This window comes from Poromitra crassiceps (genome assembly GCF_964638095.1).
Source record: "Poromitra crassiceps genome assembly, contig: HAP1_SCAFFOLD_463, whole genome shotgun sequence".
Classification (NCBI taxonomy): domain Eukaryota; kingdom Metazoa; phylum Chordata; class Actinopteri; order Beryciformes; family Melamphaidae; genus Poromitra; species Poromitra crassiceps.
Window position 1 is genome coordinate 91,769 of NW_028151944.1, and position 16,759 is coordinate 108,527.

Below are 16,759 nucleotides of genomic sequence, written 5' to 3' on the forward strand. Positions count from 1 at the left end.
GTGTTAATAAACTGCACACACACGGCGCTCCTGTTTACCAGTCGGCCGGTCTGTGAGGCTTTATAAACCAAGGGGGCAACGTTCCTCATTAATCTTCCCATAGACGTACAAATAAAAATCCTTATTATTAAAAGAGTTTTACTTGGTCAAACCAAGTGATTCAGCTATATTTAGAATCAGGAGAGAGCACAGCTATATTTAGAATCAGGAGAGAGCACAGCTATATTTAGAATCAGGAGAGAGCACAGCTATATTTAGAATCAGGAGAGAGCACAGCTATATTTAGAATCAGGAGAGAGCACAGCTATATTTAGAATCAGGAGAGAGCACAGCTATATTTAGAATCAGGAGAGAGCACAGCTATATTTAGAATCAGGAGAGAGCACAGCTATATTTAGAATCAGGAAAGAGCACAGCTATATTTAGAATCAGGAAAGAGCACAGCTATATTTAGAATCAGGAGAGAGCACAGCTATATTTAGAATCAGGAGAGAGCACAGCTATATTTAGAATCAGGAGAGAGCACAGCTATATTTAGAATCAGGAGAGAGCACAGCTATATTTAGAATCAGGAGAGAGCACAGCTATATTTAGAATCAGGAGAGAGCACAGCTATATTTAGAATCAGGAGAGAGCACAGAACATTTCATTCAGACCATAACTAAAAGAAGAAGAAGAAGAAGAAGAAAACTTTTGTTTGAAATGTTTCTTTTCCTGCCGGTCTGTCTTGTATGGTGAAAATGCAACAAGATGGCGTTGCATTATATATTCGAGAGATAATTGTTGTGGGGAGAAATACAATGAAAACGGGTCAGATATGTTGTCAACCTGGCTGTAAAATAGACTTTTCCAGCGTTTAGCATTACCGCAACCACTATTTCTAGGTCTTCTCCCCGTGGGTCTGCAGCATGTGTTGTCTGGTGGATCCGGTGCTGCTGGTTCTCTGTGAGGAGGCACCGGCCTGCCGACGCATCCAGCCCAGCATGTAGAAACGCAGCATCAGCAGAAAGCCTGGGGGACAGACCAGTACATTACATTACGTTAGGTTACATTACGTTACAATGCGTTACGTTACGTTACGTTACGTTACATTACCTTACATTACATTACGTTAGGTTACATTACGTTACAATGCATTAAGTTACATTACATTACGTTACGTTGCGTTACATTACATTACATTAGACTGCGTTACGTCATTTGTCAACAGTAGTGAAATCAACTGTGCAACAGTCTGCATCAGCCAAGACCTTTTAAAAGGAAAATCAAAATAGAATGAAAGGAGGGCAGCAGTGTTCCATGCAGGTGAGGTCAGACAGACTGTGAGAAGGTGCTCTTTGGTAAAACAAATGGGGTAACATTAAGTCATCAAAAAAAGTCTGAACCAAAGCACTCTTGGTTGTTCCTCCCGTTAATACATACATGTACATAAGTTCAGCTTAGTTAATACATACATGTACATAAGTTCAGCTTAGTTAATACATACATGTACATAAGTTCAGCTTAGTTAATACATACATGTACATAAGTTCAGCTTAGACCATAATGTCCGCAATTCTTGCAAAACTGAATTTAAGTACCCCTTGAAAAGGAGATGGTTCATCTCAAGGGGTTTATCCTTCTAATAAATTGTCAGTTGAATGTAGGGTCATGCAAACGGTTACCACCTGACTCAGAATGTACAGTAGGAATATAGGATGAATCAGCGTGACTTTACTGACACCCACAAATGCGTAACCCCGCGACAGTTAACTAGTATGAGTTGTGCCAAACAAACGTTAATATCTCAAAAAGTATACATCACATCGCTTATATTTTGACATTCTGAGTGAGAGCAAAATTAGCTCAAGAGTTTGATGTATAATATGCATGTTGTGTTAAAGTCGTGTGAACTGTCGCAGTTTTTAAATTGTAAACACGGTCAGCCGGCTAGAGTCAGACGCTCAAACTCAGGCTCCATATCTGTCTGTCTGTCTGTCTGTCTGTCTGTCTGTCTGTCTGTCTGTCTTTTTATAAGCATTTCACGAAATGTTGATGGGAAAATAAATGGCGGATGAAAATCTCTGGTACAGTGCTGAAGCAGGAAGTGGTGTTCCACTTTGGCTCTCGATCTATTGCATCCCTAGTTCTCAACTGTGTTTAGTTACAGGGATGGAATGTGAGCGCACACCTTGGAAAGAGTTGAGGATGCAGGAGAGGAAGACGACAAAGTCGGAGATCGGGCCGAAGTCCAGGAAGGCCAGGCCCCAGGTGGTCCCGAACAGGCAGCTGAGGCCCCAGATGCTGAAGAACGACACGCAGTCCCGCCTCCACTCCTCCCGCCTCTCGATCTTCCTCCACACCAGGAATAGCATCACCAGGCCCGCAGACACCAAGACGGCCACCAGGGGGATGGTGGTGCAGTAGTGAGCCAGCCAGGCCTGGTGGCTGTCTTTCATCCAGCACCTGGAGACACACAGGTTCACTGATGTTAGTTGTTGTTCTGCCAAAGTTGTACACATCTCTCACACACACACACACACACACACACACACACACACACACACACACACACACACACACACACACACACACACACACACACACACACACACGACCATAGCCTCACATGCACACACACAAGTTTGCCGATATCTCTGCAATTCTCCGCAACTGACTGTTGGTGTCAGTGTGACATCACGGTGATTCAGTCTATTGTCCATGGAAAACCTACTTACATCAGGTAAGGGTTGTTGATGTCATTGAAAACCTACTTACATCAGGTAAGGGTTGTTGATGTCATGGAAAACCTACTTACATCAGGTAAGGGTTGTTGATGTCATTGAAAACCTACTTACATCAGGTAAGGGTTGTTGATGTCATGGAAAACCTACTTACATCAGGTAAGGGTTGTTGATGTCATGGAAAACCTACTTACATCAGGTAAGGGTTGTTGATGTCATGGAAAACCTACTTACATCAGGTAAGGGTTGTTGATGTCATGGAAAACCTACTTACATCAGGTAAGGGTTGTTGATGTCATGGAAAACCTACTTACATCAGGTAAGGGTTGTTGATGTCATGGAAAACCTACTTACATCAGGTAAGGGTTGTTGATGTCATGGAAAACCTACTTACATCAGGTAAGGGTTGTTGATGTCATGGAAAACCTACTTACATCAGGTAAGGGTTGTTGATGTCATGGAAAACCTACTTACATCAGGTAAGGGTTGTTGATGTCATGGAAAACCTACTTACATCAGGTAAGGGTTGTTGATGTCATGGAAAACCTACTTACCGTAAATTCCGGACTATAAGACGCACCGGTGTATAAGCCGCGGGACCAAAATTGACTATTTTTTTCTTCTATAAGCCGCACCGGTCTATAAGCCGCGGGTGTTTTGATGTTTAATTACCATATGAAAGGGTTCGTGCACAGAGAGGAATGTCGGGAAAGTGATGGCTGTTTGGGGAAGCTCCCATTTATTAACATTTCAACAAAACAAAACAAAAGTCAGGTCACTAATCCCCAGACAAAATCACACAACAATAGGCTATATGTGCAGCAAACCTGTAACCAGAGAAGTCAAGTCACTAATGCTCGTCTTCCTCTTCTTCCTGCGTACTGAAACCACCAAAGTCCTCATCTTCAGTGTCGGAAACGAACAGGTTCAGGGTGGCTTCGTCAACCACTCTCCTCTCTCCTTCATTGTCACTCAAAACCAACGAACTCCTCTTCATCTATAGCTGTGTTTCCATTACAGTTTTTCGCAAAAGAATTGCGATATTTCTACAACTTCGACAATGTACAATTGCGACTTGTAGTCGTTTCCATTGAAGTTGCGTTTGAGTGATTCCCCGTTGCAGCAGCTGCCACAGTGATTACGCACGGGGATCTGCCCCATATCCCGTCCCCTGCATGCTCAAATCCAACCAATGGTCAATGGAAATCCCAACATGAAGTTACAATGCATATAAACGAGCCTGATTATCAATTCAAAAGAAAATGAGTCGCAAAATGTTGCTGGCTGCGTGAATGCAGTCAGCGCGACAGGCAGAGGAAAAAAGGTAGCCTAATAGCCTACAACTGGTCCGATTTAGAGATGGAGGGGGGAAAAGGCTGATTTGGTTCTATAATTGCACCTGAAACGTGTGCAATGTATTAGCCTACTCACAGTCACTGTATTCACTTCAGACAGCACCACCGCACCAGTGTGTGCTTTTCATCCTCTCATCTCGCCGCTGTGCCAAATGCGCGCACACAGGCAGCCTGCTGTCACCATGGACCGATTTCTGCCATTAAACATTATCTAATTTGCCCGGCTACGCTTTTGCACAACACTCGTCTTTCTGCTAGGTAGTTGCTTCAAAGTTTTCCACTTGCTGCGGAGGTTTTGACACGGCTATCGAACCTTACTTACCAAACTTATTTTCCGCTCCTTTTCCAAGGGATAATATGGGTCACATGACGTGCAAATGCGAAAAATGTGTTTCCATTACACTTTTGCGATAAACTGCTATATCGACACGTCTGAAAAACCACCTCATGATCATCTACTGCTCGTTCTCATGCTGTCGAGAACGAGCAAAGCTTTTTTTTGGTGAAAGAATCCTCCAGGGTGCTTCTTGTTAACAGTCCGAGTGAGTGGCAGGTCGAACGTCAAAGGCACTTCATCCATATTTATGATCTGCTCCGGTTCGATGGAATATTCCTTGATCTTCCTTTGTGTGAATTCGCCGAAGTTTGTGATTTTCTCCTGGTAGTCGGGGGAGGGAGTTGATGGGCTTGTGGCCGTTTGCTTACCGTAATTACCATATGTAAGTGGTCACGCACAGAGGGGATTGTCGGGAAAGAGATGGCTGTTTGAGGAAGCTCCCATTTACCGTATTACCGTAACATTTCAACAAAACAACATAACACAACACCACCGTTGTTTATTTTTACAGTGCACACAGTGTCCGCGGTGTGGTGAAAAGAGGGCAAGAGAGGAAATTAAAACAGAAGTGGATTTATAGTTAGAAAGAGTGCTAAAAAAGAGAGTTTTTTTTTTTTTTTTTTTTTTTTTTCTGAAAAAATCCATAGATAAGACGCACCGTTATATAAGCCGCAGGGGCCAAAAAACGGGAAAAAAGCCGCGGCTTATAGTCCGGAATTTACGGTACATCAGGTAAAAGTTGTTGATGTCATGGAAAACCTACTTACATCAGGTAAGGGTTGTTGATGTCATGGAAAACCTACTTACATCAGGTAAGGGTTGTTGATGTCATGGAAAACCTACTTACATCAGGTAAGGGTTGTTGATGTCATGGAAAACCTACTTACATCAGGTAAGGGTTGTTGATGTCATGGAAAACCTACTTACATCAGGTAAGGGTTGTTGATGTCATGGAAAACCTACTTACATCAGGTAAGGGTTGTTGATGTCATGGAAAACCTACTTACATCAGGTAAGGGTTGTTGATGTCATGGAAAACCTACTTACATCAGGTAAGGGTTGTTGATGTCATGGAAAACCTACTTACATCAGGTAAGGGTTGTTGATGTCATGGAAAACCTACTTACATCAGGTAAGGGTTGTTGATGTCATGGAAAACCTACTTACATCAGGTAAAAGTTGTTGATGTCATGGAAAACCTACTTACATCAGGTAAGGGTTGTTGATGTCATGGAAAACCTACTTACATCAGGTAAGGGTTGTTGATGTCATGGAAAACCTACTTACATCAGGTAAGGGTTGTTGATGTCATGGAAAACCTACTTACATCAGGTAAGGGTTGTTGATGTCATGGAAAACCTACTTACATCAGGTAAGGGTTGTTGATGTCATCACTTGGCGCCACCTCCCTCACACCGTAAATGTTGCCTACCGCTGCCAGGACGATAACAGGAACCACTGGGAGACCTAACGAGGGGTTTTAAAGTTCGTATATATTTTTTCATGTTTGAAAGTTATACATATGAGTTGAGTTTGAGTTTAATCATTCTGACTTGCAATACATGATTGAATTATGCAGAATGTACACTCGGAAAAAATAATAAAAAAAATACACATACATTATGCATTATTAAAACAGACCCCAACATCAAAAATACAATCAACGCTACAGCCCATTAAAAAGCCTGACGCCACAGGAGATGGAGGAGTTTCTCAGTCTATTTGTTCTGGTTTTTGGCAAAGACAACTGATTGCCTCTGCGCAGCACACGGCCAGGCCTTTCTTCCTTACTAGGAGGGAGGATGTGGTGGAGCGGGTGGTTAGGCTGGTGCATCATGTCCTGAATCAGCTTCACTGTGGCCTGTTATCTTCCTGTCTGCAGATCAGGTAGATGCAAAGAGACGTCCTTGAACCTCATCATTATTTTGACAGCCCTTTTCTGAACCCTGTCCATGGTGGCTCGTTGTTTGGCCGTACAGCCCACAAGCAGTACACTGCCATATTCTAGACATGGTGTGATCAGTGTGTTATAGATATCAACCAGGTCTTCTACAGGGAGCCCATTTCTTGCCATCACAGTGAGAAAATGCAGACGCTTGGAGGCTTTTTTCACAGCCTCCTCAACGTGAACATCTCCACTGAGCTGATTGTCCAGATGGAAACCCAGGTATTTTGTGCTTGTGACAACAGGGACAACCTGGCCGTTGAGGATTAGAGGGGCTGGCTGGGGAGGGTCCTTAGTGAAGCATACTCTCAGCTCCATTGACTTGTTGCCATTGAGAAGCATGTTATTTGCTGCAGCCCATTCCTCAAGCCGCTTTGCTTCGCCTGCCATTGATGTATCAGTTCCTATGTCAGAGAGTCTAATGGCACGGGACAGCCCTATATCGTCAGCATACCCTATATCAAGTGTATCATTGAACAGGACTGATCGGATGGACATACAGTATATAACAGGAACAGGTAAGGTGAAATGACGCCCCCTTGTGAAACCCCAGATGTAATGTCTTTCCATGTGCTATATATGCTATTAGCCACAACTCTCTGTCTTCTCCCTGTTGTATAGCTGTGGAGCCAGGTGAGGAGCTGTGGACAAAGATCTAGTGCAGCCAGGTGCTGTAGGAGATTTGCATGGTCAACACGGTCAAAAGCCTTTGACATATCAGCCAGCAGTATCCGGACCATTGGTGCATTGCAAGAGTCTGTCTGAGTAAGCCAGGTGTGGGTGGCTTCAACAAGAGCATTTGTTGTGCTATGTCCTGGTAGATATGCATGCTGATTCTTGCATTCTTTCAGGGCTGTTGGCATGAGCTTTTTAAGCACAAATTTCTCCTGGACCTTTCCAAGACATGAGATTAGGGAAATTGGCCTCCAGTCGCCTATCTGGCTTGGGTTTGGGACTTTAGGGACAGGGCAGATGTTTGCAGCCTTCCATTCATTAGGTACAACTCCCAGTTGATACGAGCAAATTGGAGCAATTCACAAGATGTGTGACAACTGGTGCAAGATCATCAGCACATTGCTTTAGTAACCAAGGTGGGATACCATCTGGACCACTGGCTTTTCTAGGATTTAGTCTTAGGAGAGACTGTTTCATCTGTCCAATGCTGCATAACTCACCCAAATTGACTGGTTTGGGGAGGGGGAAACATGCATACGTGGTATTTCCAGTCCATGCTTCAGAAAAAAAACTGTTCAGGGTCTCTGCAACATCCATGTTGTCAATATTGTCCAGATTAATCATCATTAATCTCACATATTCAAATCATCAGATATTTTCATACCTTGACATGTCAAGATTTAACGGCAGGAAATGACTCAACAAAACACTCACCGAAACCAATCAGGGGCCAGACGTAGGGCTCCAGGGGGGGGCTGAAAACCATGTAGACCAGCCAGAAGGTGTGGAAGACCTCCATGCCCATCCAGGTGAAGGAGCTGAGCAGCGAGTAGTGCAGGCCCAGCCCCACCCACACACACAGGCCCTCCCCCCACACGTTGGCCACAGTGCCCGTGGAGAAGAAGAGCAGGTTGAGGAGGAGCAGGGAACCGGCTAAGCCCAGGTGGATGGGTGTAGACTTCTCCTTAGGTTGCCTGGAAGACACGGAGACACATGGAGATCATTTACCTAGACTCAAGATTGAAAGGTGACAGTGCTTTTGCTCCACCTCATATCTTTGTGGGTGTGGGAGTGGGGTCCGGGCTGGGGGGTCCGAGGGTCTCCTTCAATGGCTGAGGGATGCCGGTAGGTTAGAATAGTTTCGGTTAGGCTGTAGATTAGCTAGAGTAGATTTTTTGATTGTTATATTGCTCACGCTAAGACTAGATTAGAGCCGGTTAGGACAGGGGATGGGGACAGGGACAGCTTAATGTCAATATTAGCTGCTGAAAAGTAGGGGTGGGGAAAAAAATCGATACACCATAGTATCGCAATATTTTGCCTGATGATATTGTATCGATATTTGGACGCCAAGTATCGATATTAAAAAATACCATGCCATGCCAGGCCACCGGGCATCTGCCCGAAGCGCCCGATGGTGCAGTCCGCGCCTGCAGTGGCGTATTGAGTCCAGAGAAGCTTAATAATGTATAGCCTACGTGTGGGGCAAAAACTAAACAAAACAAAAAAACACTGCATGTTTTAACTTCCGGTGAGGTCAAGGAAAAGGTAGGAAAAGGAGTTAGGAGTGACAATATATCGAAATATCGCAATATTCAATATATCGCAATACCAGCATATCGCAATACTATCATATCGTGACTCAAGTATCGTTTTAGTATCGTATCGTGGGCATCTGGTGATTCCCACCCCTACTGAAAAAGATGTTTAAAATGAGTGTAACATACCTGTCACCTGTGCATAATGGTTCCTGCCTCTTGTAAACACAGCCACTGCGCTTCATATCATCCTCACAGCCAATCTATCCATTTTATCCATCTGTAACTGATCTTCATAATATTCATAACTAATGATCAGAGTTGAAGGGTGACTTCTGGAGCACACAGCCAATTTCAGCTATTTATTGTGGTGCAAACAGACACACTGACACTTCTTCCTCAGAGTCAAACAAGTGACATGGGATGGAGTCAGATGGTCAGAGTCATGTTACTCTAAATTCTATCCATTTTAATCCGTCTGACATTTAAAATTAAGCCACCTGTTTGAGTCATTGGTTCAGGTGTAGTTATGCTCAATCTGGGAACCCAGAGTCTATTTTTATTTGAAAAATAGACTCTGGGACAGCCCTACCTTTTTCCCCGGCTTCCTGTACTGTAATTATAGTAGTAAGATAAGGATATTAGGTCATGTTAAAGCCAGAAACCAGAGGCTGTGAGTATTTTCTTTTACTTAACAAGATATCCAAACTGTCACTTCATTGAATAATGCTTATGGTTGTAGAGATGTGCTTTTGATGATAAAATAATGATCAAACAAAACAATTCAGATTTCTACCTCTTCTTCCTGCAGAGGCAGATGATGAGGGCGATGCAGCTGATCGCCGAGATGAGGCAGCCTAGAGAGGTGATGGCGGTTAAGGCCAGCAGGTGGCGCACTGGTCGAGGCTCCAGTCCCTGTCATGAGATTATGTCAATGCATGAGACACAACAACGAGCAGAGTGAGACCTTGGTGTGTGGTGTGGTGTGGTGTGTGTATGTGTGTGTGTGTGTGTGCGTGCGTGTGTGTGTGCGTGTGCGTGCGTGTGTGTGTGTGTGTGCGTGCGTGCATGCGTGCGTGTGTAGCATTTGGTAGCAAAATTATCAACTTTCATTTGCGTGTCCTTAATGTGAATTTAAATATTGAGTTATCCTATATCACCTTCTCTCTATTGTTTTCCATCTTAACTTGTCCAAATTCCACAGAGCATAATATAGGCTGCATGTCTCACCACTAGTATAGTGAAGTAAGTCAGATGGTTGCAATGGCACTCTGTCTCTTCTGCTCCTTTCTCTTTGGTAGAACATCCCGTGTCCAGCCAGGTCACCTTCGATGGATCTGCACAGACAAATACCAGATTTGGATATAAAGTATGAGGAAAACACATAGCGCTATGCCTTAAGTTATCATCTTCATAAGAACTTCTATTTTTCTAAAGAATATGTTAATATATGCTGAATATGTTTGACAGGGTTACCTTTCCTGGTGTCCCAGGAAACACACTTCCTGGAATGGGTTTTCTGAAAAGAGGAGAGTGAGACATTAAGCCACACACTTAACTTACACCGTTTTGTAGCGTGTGTGTGTGTGCGTGTGTGAGTGAGTGTGTGTGTGTGGTGTGTGTGTGTGTGTGTGTGTGTGTGTGTGTGTGCGTGTGTGTGTGTGTGTGGTGTGTGTGTGTGTGTGTGTGTGTGTGTGTGTGTGTGTCTGCATGTGTGCGTGTGTCTGTGTGTGTCTGTGTGTGTGTACATACAGTATGTAGTGTGTATAGATGTGAGGTAGGAAGAAGAGGAACCTTCAAGTGGTTTCTGTGTTTTCCCGGTGACGACGAGACACAAAGCTTGACGCAGACATTAGCCTGACATGAGACACTATGAGCTGCTTACTGACACGTACACACGTCCAAAGAAACCTTGAGGGTTGTGGTTGCTACAGTAGCTTAAATACTTTCATTTTAGTTACTGCTTACAAGGAAGAAAAAGATTTTGCATGCAGAAAGGGATAAGTTCATAGGGTGGATATATTTCTAACTCCAGCAAACACAGTAGGCAATAACTGGTGCACACATTATTTTTTTAACTTAACTCATTGAGTGCCAATGACGACAATCGTCGTCAATTCAAATACTAACATAGAGTGGCAATGACGACGATTGTCGTCAATTGCGTTTTTTGACGGTGGGACGTGGATTAAAGCCTGATCCATCTCCTGTGAAAGTATGGTGGATGTTGAATGTGTAAAAGCTATTTTATGGACCCATTAGGTGGCGACAGCGCTCTCCAGATTAGAGAAAGTCGAGGAAAAAACAGAGAAGAAGTCATGGGGAAACGGAAATCGCATTGGTATGCATCGATATGCATGAAGCATAACGTTAGCTGTGCCTGCAGCAGCCAATCTGCTGCCACAATTGAGCCCCTCCGTGTCCGCTGCGATAGCCCCATCCACATGATTAGTTGTGGAGTTGTTATTATTCTCAACTGGAAGCGATGGGAGCCGGTGAGAAATACACGCGGAACGCTGTAAAAAAGCTGGATGTAGCGCACTTTTCAGTGCAGAGCAAAGGCAGCAGAGAGCCACCAGAGACACACCCACGGAGGTGGGGTTTGCAGTTGAGCGGGGTGGGGCACGCAGGGCAGCATACAACACCGACCCAGACAGACCCAGACAGCAGGACAGGATTGGCAAACACAAGCTAAAATATCTGATGCCCACCAGCAGTAAATCAAGACCAGCAAGAAGCTGCAACCAGCAGCGCACGCAGGGGCCAGCGCTGCTGGTTGCAGCTAAAAAATATTATTTTGCCAAACAAAATTCCTTTGTTTTCACTGTTTTATTGAAGGAAATTATTTTTGGGGTGTCACTACATCAGAAAATATTAGCTTCAGAGTCAGTCATGTGCTTGAAATGCTTCATTTCACAAAAGGCTAATTATCTCAGCTTCTAATTTGAAACGCCTCTTTTTGGTGAAATCAACCTATCTTCTCCGGCTCATAACTAAAGAACGGAAAATGATATCAATAAACTTTTTTTATAGAAGAGAGTCTCATCGTTCTTTGGGCGTGTTCGGTGTTTACATAGTAATATCACACAATATTCTGTGGGCCTCGAGAAATCACTGAAAACGCTCTGAAACTCTGGCACTGGGAGCGTCCGTTCTCCAAAAGTGGCTGGCACTCAATGAGTTAATCCACATATCTAAGTTAATTAAATGAATTACATTTATTCAAATACAGTTTCATTAATTGATAGATCCCTTAATAGCACTGACATTTGAGGACACCGTATTGAACATGTACATGTATGCTGCTTTGGATACTTAGTACACACTATATACTGTATCAGTGCTGCTTTGGATACTTAGTACACACTATATACTGTATCAGTGCTGCTTTGGATACTTAGTACACACTATATACTGTATCAGTGCTGCTTTGGATACTTAGTACACACTATATACTGTATCAGTGCTGCTTTGGATACTTAGTACACACTATATACTGTATCAGTGGTTCTCAACTGGTGGGACATTTTTCTTCTACTGCTTGAGGGACGCCAGCATTGACTCTGCTCCGCTCACTTTTAAAGCCAGAGTGAAGATACTGGTATCATATGAAACTAGAAGATCTAAGGCATCCATTGGTACCAACCATGTCATGATACTTTGTCGGGGAAGGGCGCTAAAGAACGCTACAAATCTAGTTGTTTCGGCGAGGGAAAAGCTGACATGGCAATTTTCAAAGGGGTCCCTTGACCTCTCACCTCAAGAAACTAGAGACCTACCTAGACCATTCAGTAAGGAGCATCACCAGTTTAACTTATATAAGCATTATATACTCTGTCATTCAAGATAAGCCTGTCTTTTTATTTGATATTTCATAGAGTTCAATTTAAATTCTTGAAAATTGATGAGCGTCACCAGTTAAACTTGTTTAAAAAGCATACATGGCTTAAAAAAATGGGTCGTCACTTAATGACTAAGGAGAAATTTGGGTCGTGAGGCTAGACCAGTTGATCCGCTGCTATATATGATTATGAAATACTTTTACTTGAGATGTGTTTTGAATGGAATTGAATGGAAAAATACTTTTTTCCACCACTGCGTCTGTCAGTCACCACAATGTACCCAAATGACTGAGATGAGCTAAGCAGATGAGCTAAGCACAGACAGCAGACGCACGCTAGCAACATAAAATAGGTCACTTCCACATCAGATACAGGCCACAGTCCCACCACAGAGCTTCACACTCCATTCTGAGGTGCTCATGATCTGGGGGTTTTGGATGACTCTTAACAATTATGCCTCCACGGATATGGGTTTTTGAAGGCAGATAGCAATACAGCTATTGGCTGCGTTTCCCAAATAAGAAGCTTCTTAAGGAGTTAAGAAGCTTCTTAAAATGTAACTTACCCCCAAAACACTTTTTTTCAGCTTTTAACCAATATGACTTTGGGGGTGGTGTGTGAAGAATTCTGGTCAAAATTTCCACATTTGAGAGCAAACTGTTGCCATTCTACCATTTGTATCATTTTCAGCAGCATAAGTTCCCTCTATGGGTGGAACACTGCTTTTTTGTGTGCCCTCAAATGAATGGGATATTTGGTACATCCTGACGTCACGGTGGGTTTAGCACGCGCCCCACTTATGTGAAAAACTGTTTTTTTCCCCCATTGATTATTACTGTAGTTCACGCGGCGCGAGCCCTTTAAGAGCAATGCATCCATGGGTAATGCCCACTGTGGCTAATGTTAGCCGCTAGTTAGTTATGTTACATGGCAGTAAAACGCCACTAAATGACCAAATTGATAGAACTTTTAACCATTTCGAGTAACACTGTTTCCATGCGGATCACCAGCGTTAGTTTGTTGTTTATAACGTGGCTATATTCATAACGTTTTATATCTCGGATGCGTTATTTCGAATCCCACATAGGTTACGCCTCGAATCCCACATAGGTTACGCTAAAACCCACATAGGTTATGCCTCGAATCCCACATAGGTTACGCTAAAACCACCACCGCAAAGCGTGTGGGTTTCAGGACGAAACAGTCTCGAGCCACTATCGTCATCTTTAGAGCACAATATTCCTGGAATGCAAGTTTAACTAAACAGTTACATGTCCTCTGCATTCTACATAAAATTAAGATATTACGGGTTGTTTTATTTTGTATGTTACATACTTATTGGCCAATATATGTTAGGGGAGGAATTCTGCCAGGTAAGGAGGGGAGTGTGGGCGGCCATCTTGCCTGCGGGGTTTTCGGATCGAGTGGAGAGCCGTTTTGCAGGAAATCTGGGGGGGTAAGTCCTGCTTTAAGGAGTTAAGAAGGCTCCAAAGAAGTGTTTCCCAAACGCTAAAGAAGGCTCTTAAGATGGGTTCTGTGAAAGGTGCTATATAAATCCACAATATTCTTATTATAAAAGGAATCCATTCTGATTAGAGGAATATTTTAAACACAAGTAACCATATTACATAGAGGAGAGATTTTCAAATGTTCCCCACCAAAGGGTGCATGAAAGAAAGGAAAAAGGGAAAAACACAACAGTGGACACTATATTATTATCTCCTTTTTAAGAATGCCCCAGACCCTTCTTAAAAAACCTTCTTAACAAAAGATCATTTTGGGCTAAGAAACAATCGGGAAACGCGTTGGCTTCTTACGGGAGCCTTAAGAAGGGTCAAAGAAGCTTCTTAGCGCTAAGAAGTTTTTGGGAAACGCAGCCATTATTGTGCTGATATTCAATATGCTTAAATTTGACAATTTCCATACACAATTTTTGATTTGTATTCCTCTCAGTGTGGAAAGGACCAAATCATTTCCTATGAAGGGCAGAAAATTTATCTGGATGGAGGGCCATGGGCCAAAAATAAATGTTGATGTTACCGTATGTGAAATTACATTACATTCAAATTATATTTTATGGATCATTTACATTCTAAATCTAAAATTAATAATAAGAAAAAAGCGACTCTTTTATCTGTTTAACAGTAATTTAGACTAGTTAAGAGTTCAAGGGTCACCTTATTTGTCTCCCGTGGGATAAATCTATCTTGGTTTACCACCAACAACTCAAAACAAGAGTGAATACCAACAGAAGAATATTGCAGGGGATTTCGGCACATTTTTGTGGGGCGCTACCCACACGTTTAGCTGTGTTGCTCATTCCACGAATGCAGGATCCTTACAAGTTGTACCTCGTTGTAAAGGTGACTAAGCGGGCTTTCCAACGACATAAAATACAATACCAATTGGTATTATTAAAGGGGAGAAATAATCGACCGCAATAACGTGCGGTCTTTGAGAGTTCGCTCTCAAGGGCCTTTCCCTGTATAAATAAAGGTAAAAAAAACAAAAAAACGTTTCAGAACTTTTTTGAGGAGTATATTTAAGTAATATAGCACGAGAGCAAGTGTGTTGTGGAGAATATATCCACAACACATGGGATAACAGCTTATCAGCGGGATATATTCCACAACACCACGCAGCTCGAGTGCTATATTGCTTTTATAAAACGGTTTCCAAGTATAATAATATAATAATAATAATACTATAAGTCCGACTGGCATTGTATTCTGATAGAGTCAGTTGAAACACTACTGTAAGGCGGGACCTCTAGCAAGAAGATAGACGTGCGGGTGATTTGATTGGATCGTTCTGGAGACTGAAGTCGACATTGGCCAATCCTGGCGCTTGCTGAGAAGCTGAGAGCGTTTTGCAAAGCCCGACACCAGAGCCGTATGCCGACACCAAGTAACGTTACGTCTTATTTAGAAATGCGGGGTTAAGAGTGAGGGCGCGCGAGAGAGGGGTTAAGACATTAGCCCGCGTCTATTCTTGTACAAAACATCATTTTCTGCGAAGTATTAGTAAAGTTATAAGCGAAGATCGATTCACAAGGATCTGACAGCTGTCTCCGCCATTTGTTTTTTTTGAAACCAAAGGCTTTTAGTAAGAGAGTTGCCATGGCAACCAATAACCGAGTCCAATAACCCATGGCCATGGGTTATTGGACTCGGTTATTGGATTTATACAATGGCTGTGAACCAATCAGATTGCTTGATTTGAGAGAGCCGTTTTATAAATACATACATATCTACTGTATATTATCTGAATCTGCTTTTTTCCCTCATCCCTGTATGTGAATATGTGCTAAACGTGTGATTTCAGTCTGTTCCTCCAGACAACAGCAGTGAATTCTCCAGTCTCTACCAGAGCAACACATTACAGATCCTCCAGTCTCTACCAGAGCAACACATTACAGAATCACTGACTTTGCATTTTAAGATACTGTCAGAGTTCAACATCTCTTTAAATGATAACTAGTATAGCAACTAGTAAATAATAGTAACTAGTAATTGGCAAAACAGTGTCTGAAAATAAGTACTACAGGCTAAGAGCTTAGTGACTTGTGCATAGTTTAGACAACATGGAGGTCAAACAGAGACAGAGATATAGACAACACAGATAGTGACGACATAAAGCATAGAGACATAACAGAGATATAGACAACACAGATAGTGACGACACAAAGCATAGAGACATAACAGAGATATAGACAACACAGATAGTGACGACATAAAGCATAGAGACATAACAGAGATATAGACAACACAGATAGTGACGACATAAAGCATAGAGACATAACAGAGATATAGACAACACAGATAGTGACAACATAAAGCATAGAGACATAACAGAGATATAGACAACACAGATAGTGACGACATAAAGCATAGAGACATAACAGAGATATAGACAACACAGATAGTGACGACATAAAGCATAGAGACATAACAGAGATATAGACAACACAGATAGTGAAGACATAAAGCATAGAGACATAACAGAGATATAGACAACACAGATAGTGAAGACATAAAGCATAGAGACATAACAGAGATATAGACAACACAGATAGTGACAACATAAAGCATAGAGACATAACAGAGATATAGACAACACAGATAGTGACGACATAAAGCATAGAGACATAACAGAGATATAGACAACACAGATAGTGATGACATAAAGCATAGAGACATAACAGAGATATAGACAACACAGATAGTGATGACATAAAGCATAGAGACATAACAGAGATATAGACAACACAGATAGTGACGACATAAAGCATAGAGACATAACAGAGATATAGACAACACAGATAGTGACGACATAAAGCATAGA

The 16,759-nt window shown here is 42.4% G+C and overlaps 1 protein-coding gene across 1 annotated transcript in view; it reads right to left on the reverse strand.

Moving 5' to 3' along the window:
- Window positions 1-600: 600 nt before the first annotated feature.
- Window positions 601-16,759, reverse strand: part of LOC310771243 (adhesion G-protein coupled receptor G1-like) — a gene marked incomplete at its 5' end in the record, with an annotated part of 37,871 nt that continues 21,712 nt past the window's right edge. Inside the window, 7 exons of the mRNA XM_083663897.1 lie at window positions 601-1,011; window positions 2,171-2,445; window positions 5,783-5,882; window positions 7,750-8,009; window positions 9,370-9,488; window positions 9,804-9,910; window positions 10,050-10,092. Of these exons, the coding sequence (XP_083520023.1) occupies window positions 881-1,011; window positions 2,171-2,445; window positions 5,783-5,882; window positions 7,750-8,009; window positions 9,370-9,488; window positions 9,804-9,910; window positions 10,050-10,092 (1,035 nt within the window). The 3' untranslated portion in view covers window positions 601-880. The remainder of the gene's footprint in view (window positions 1,012-2,170; window positions 2,446-5,782; window positions 5,883-7,749; window positions 8,010-9,369; window positions 9,489-9,803; window positions 9,911-10,049; window positions 10,093-16,759) is intronic.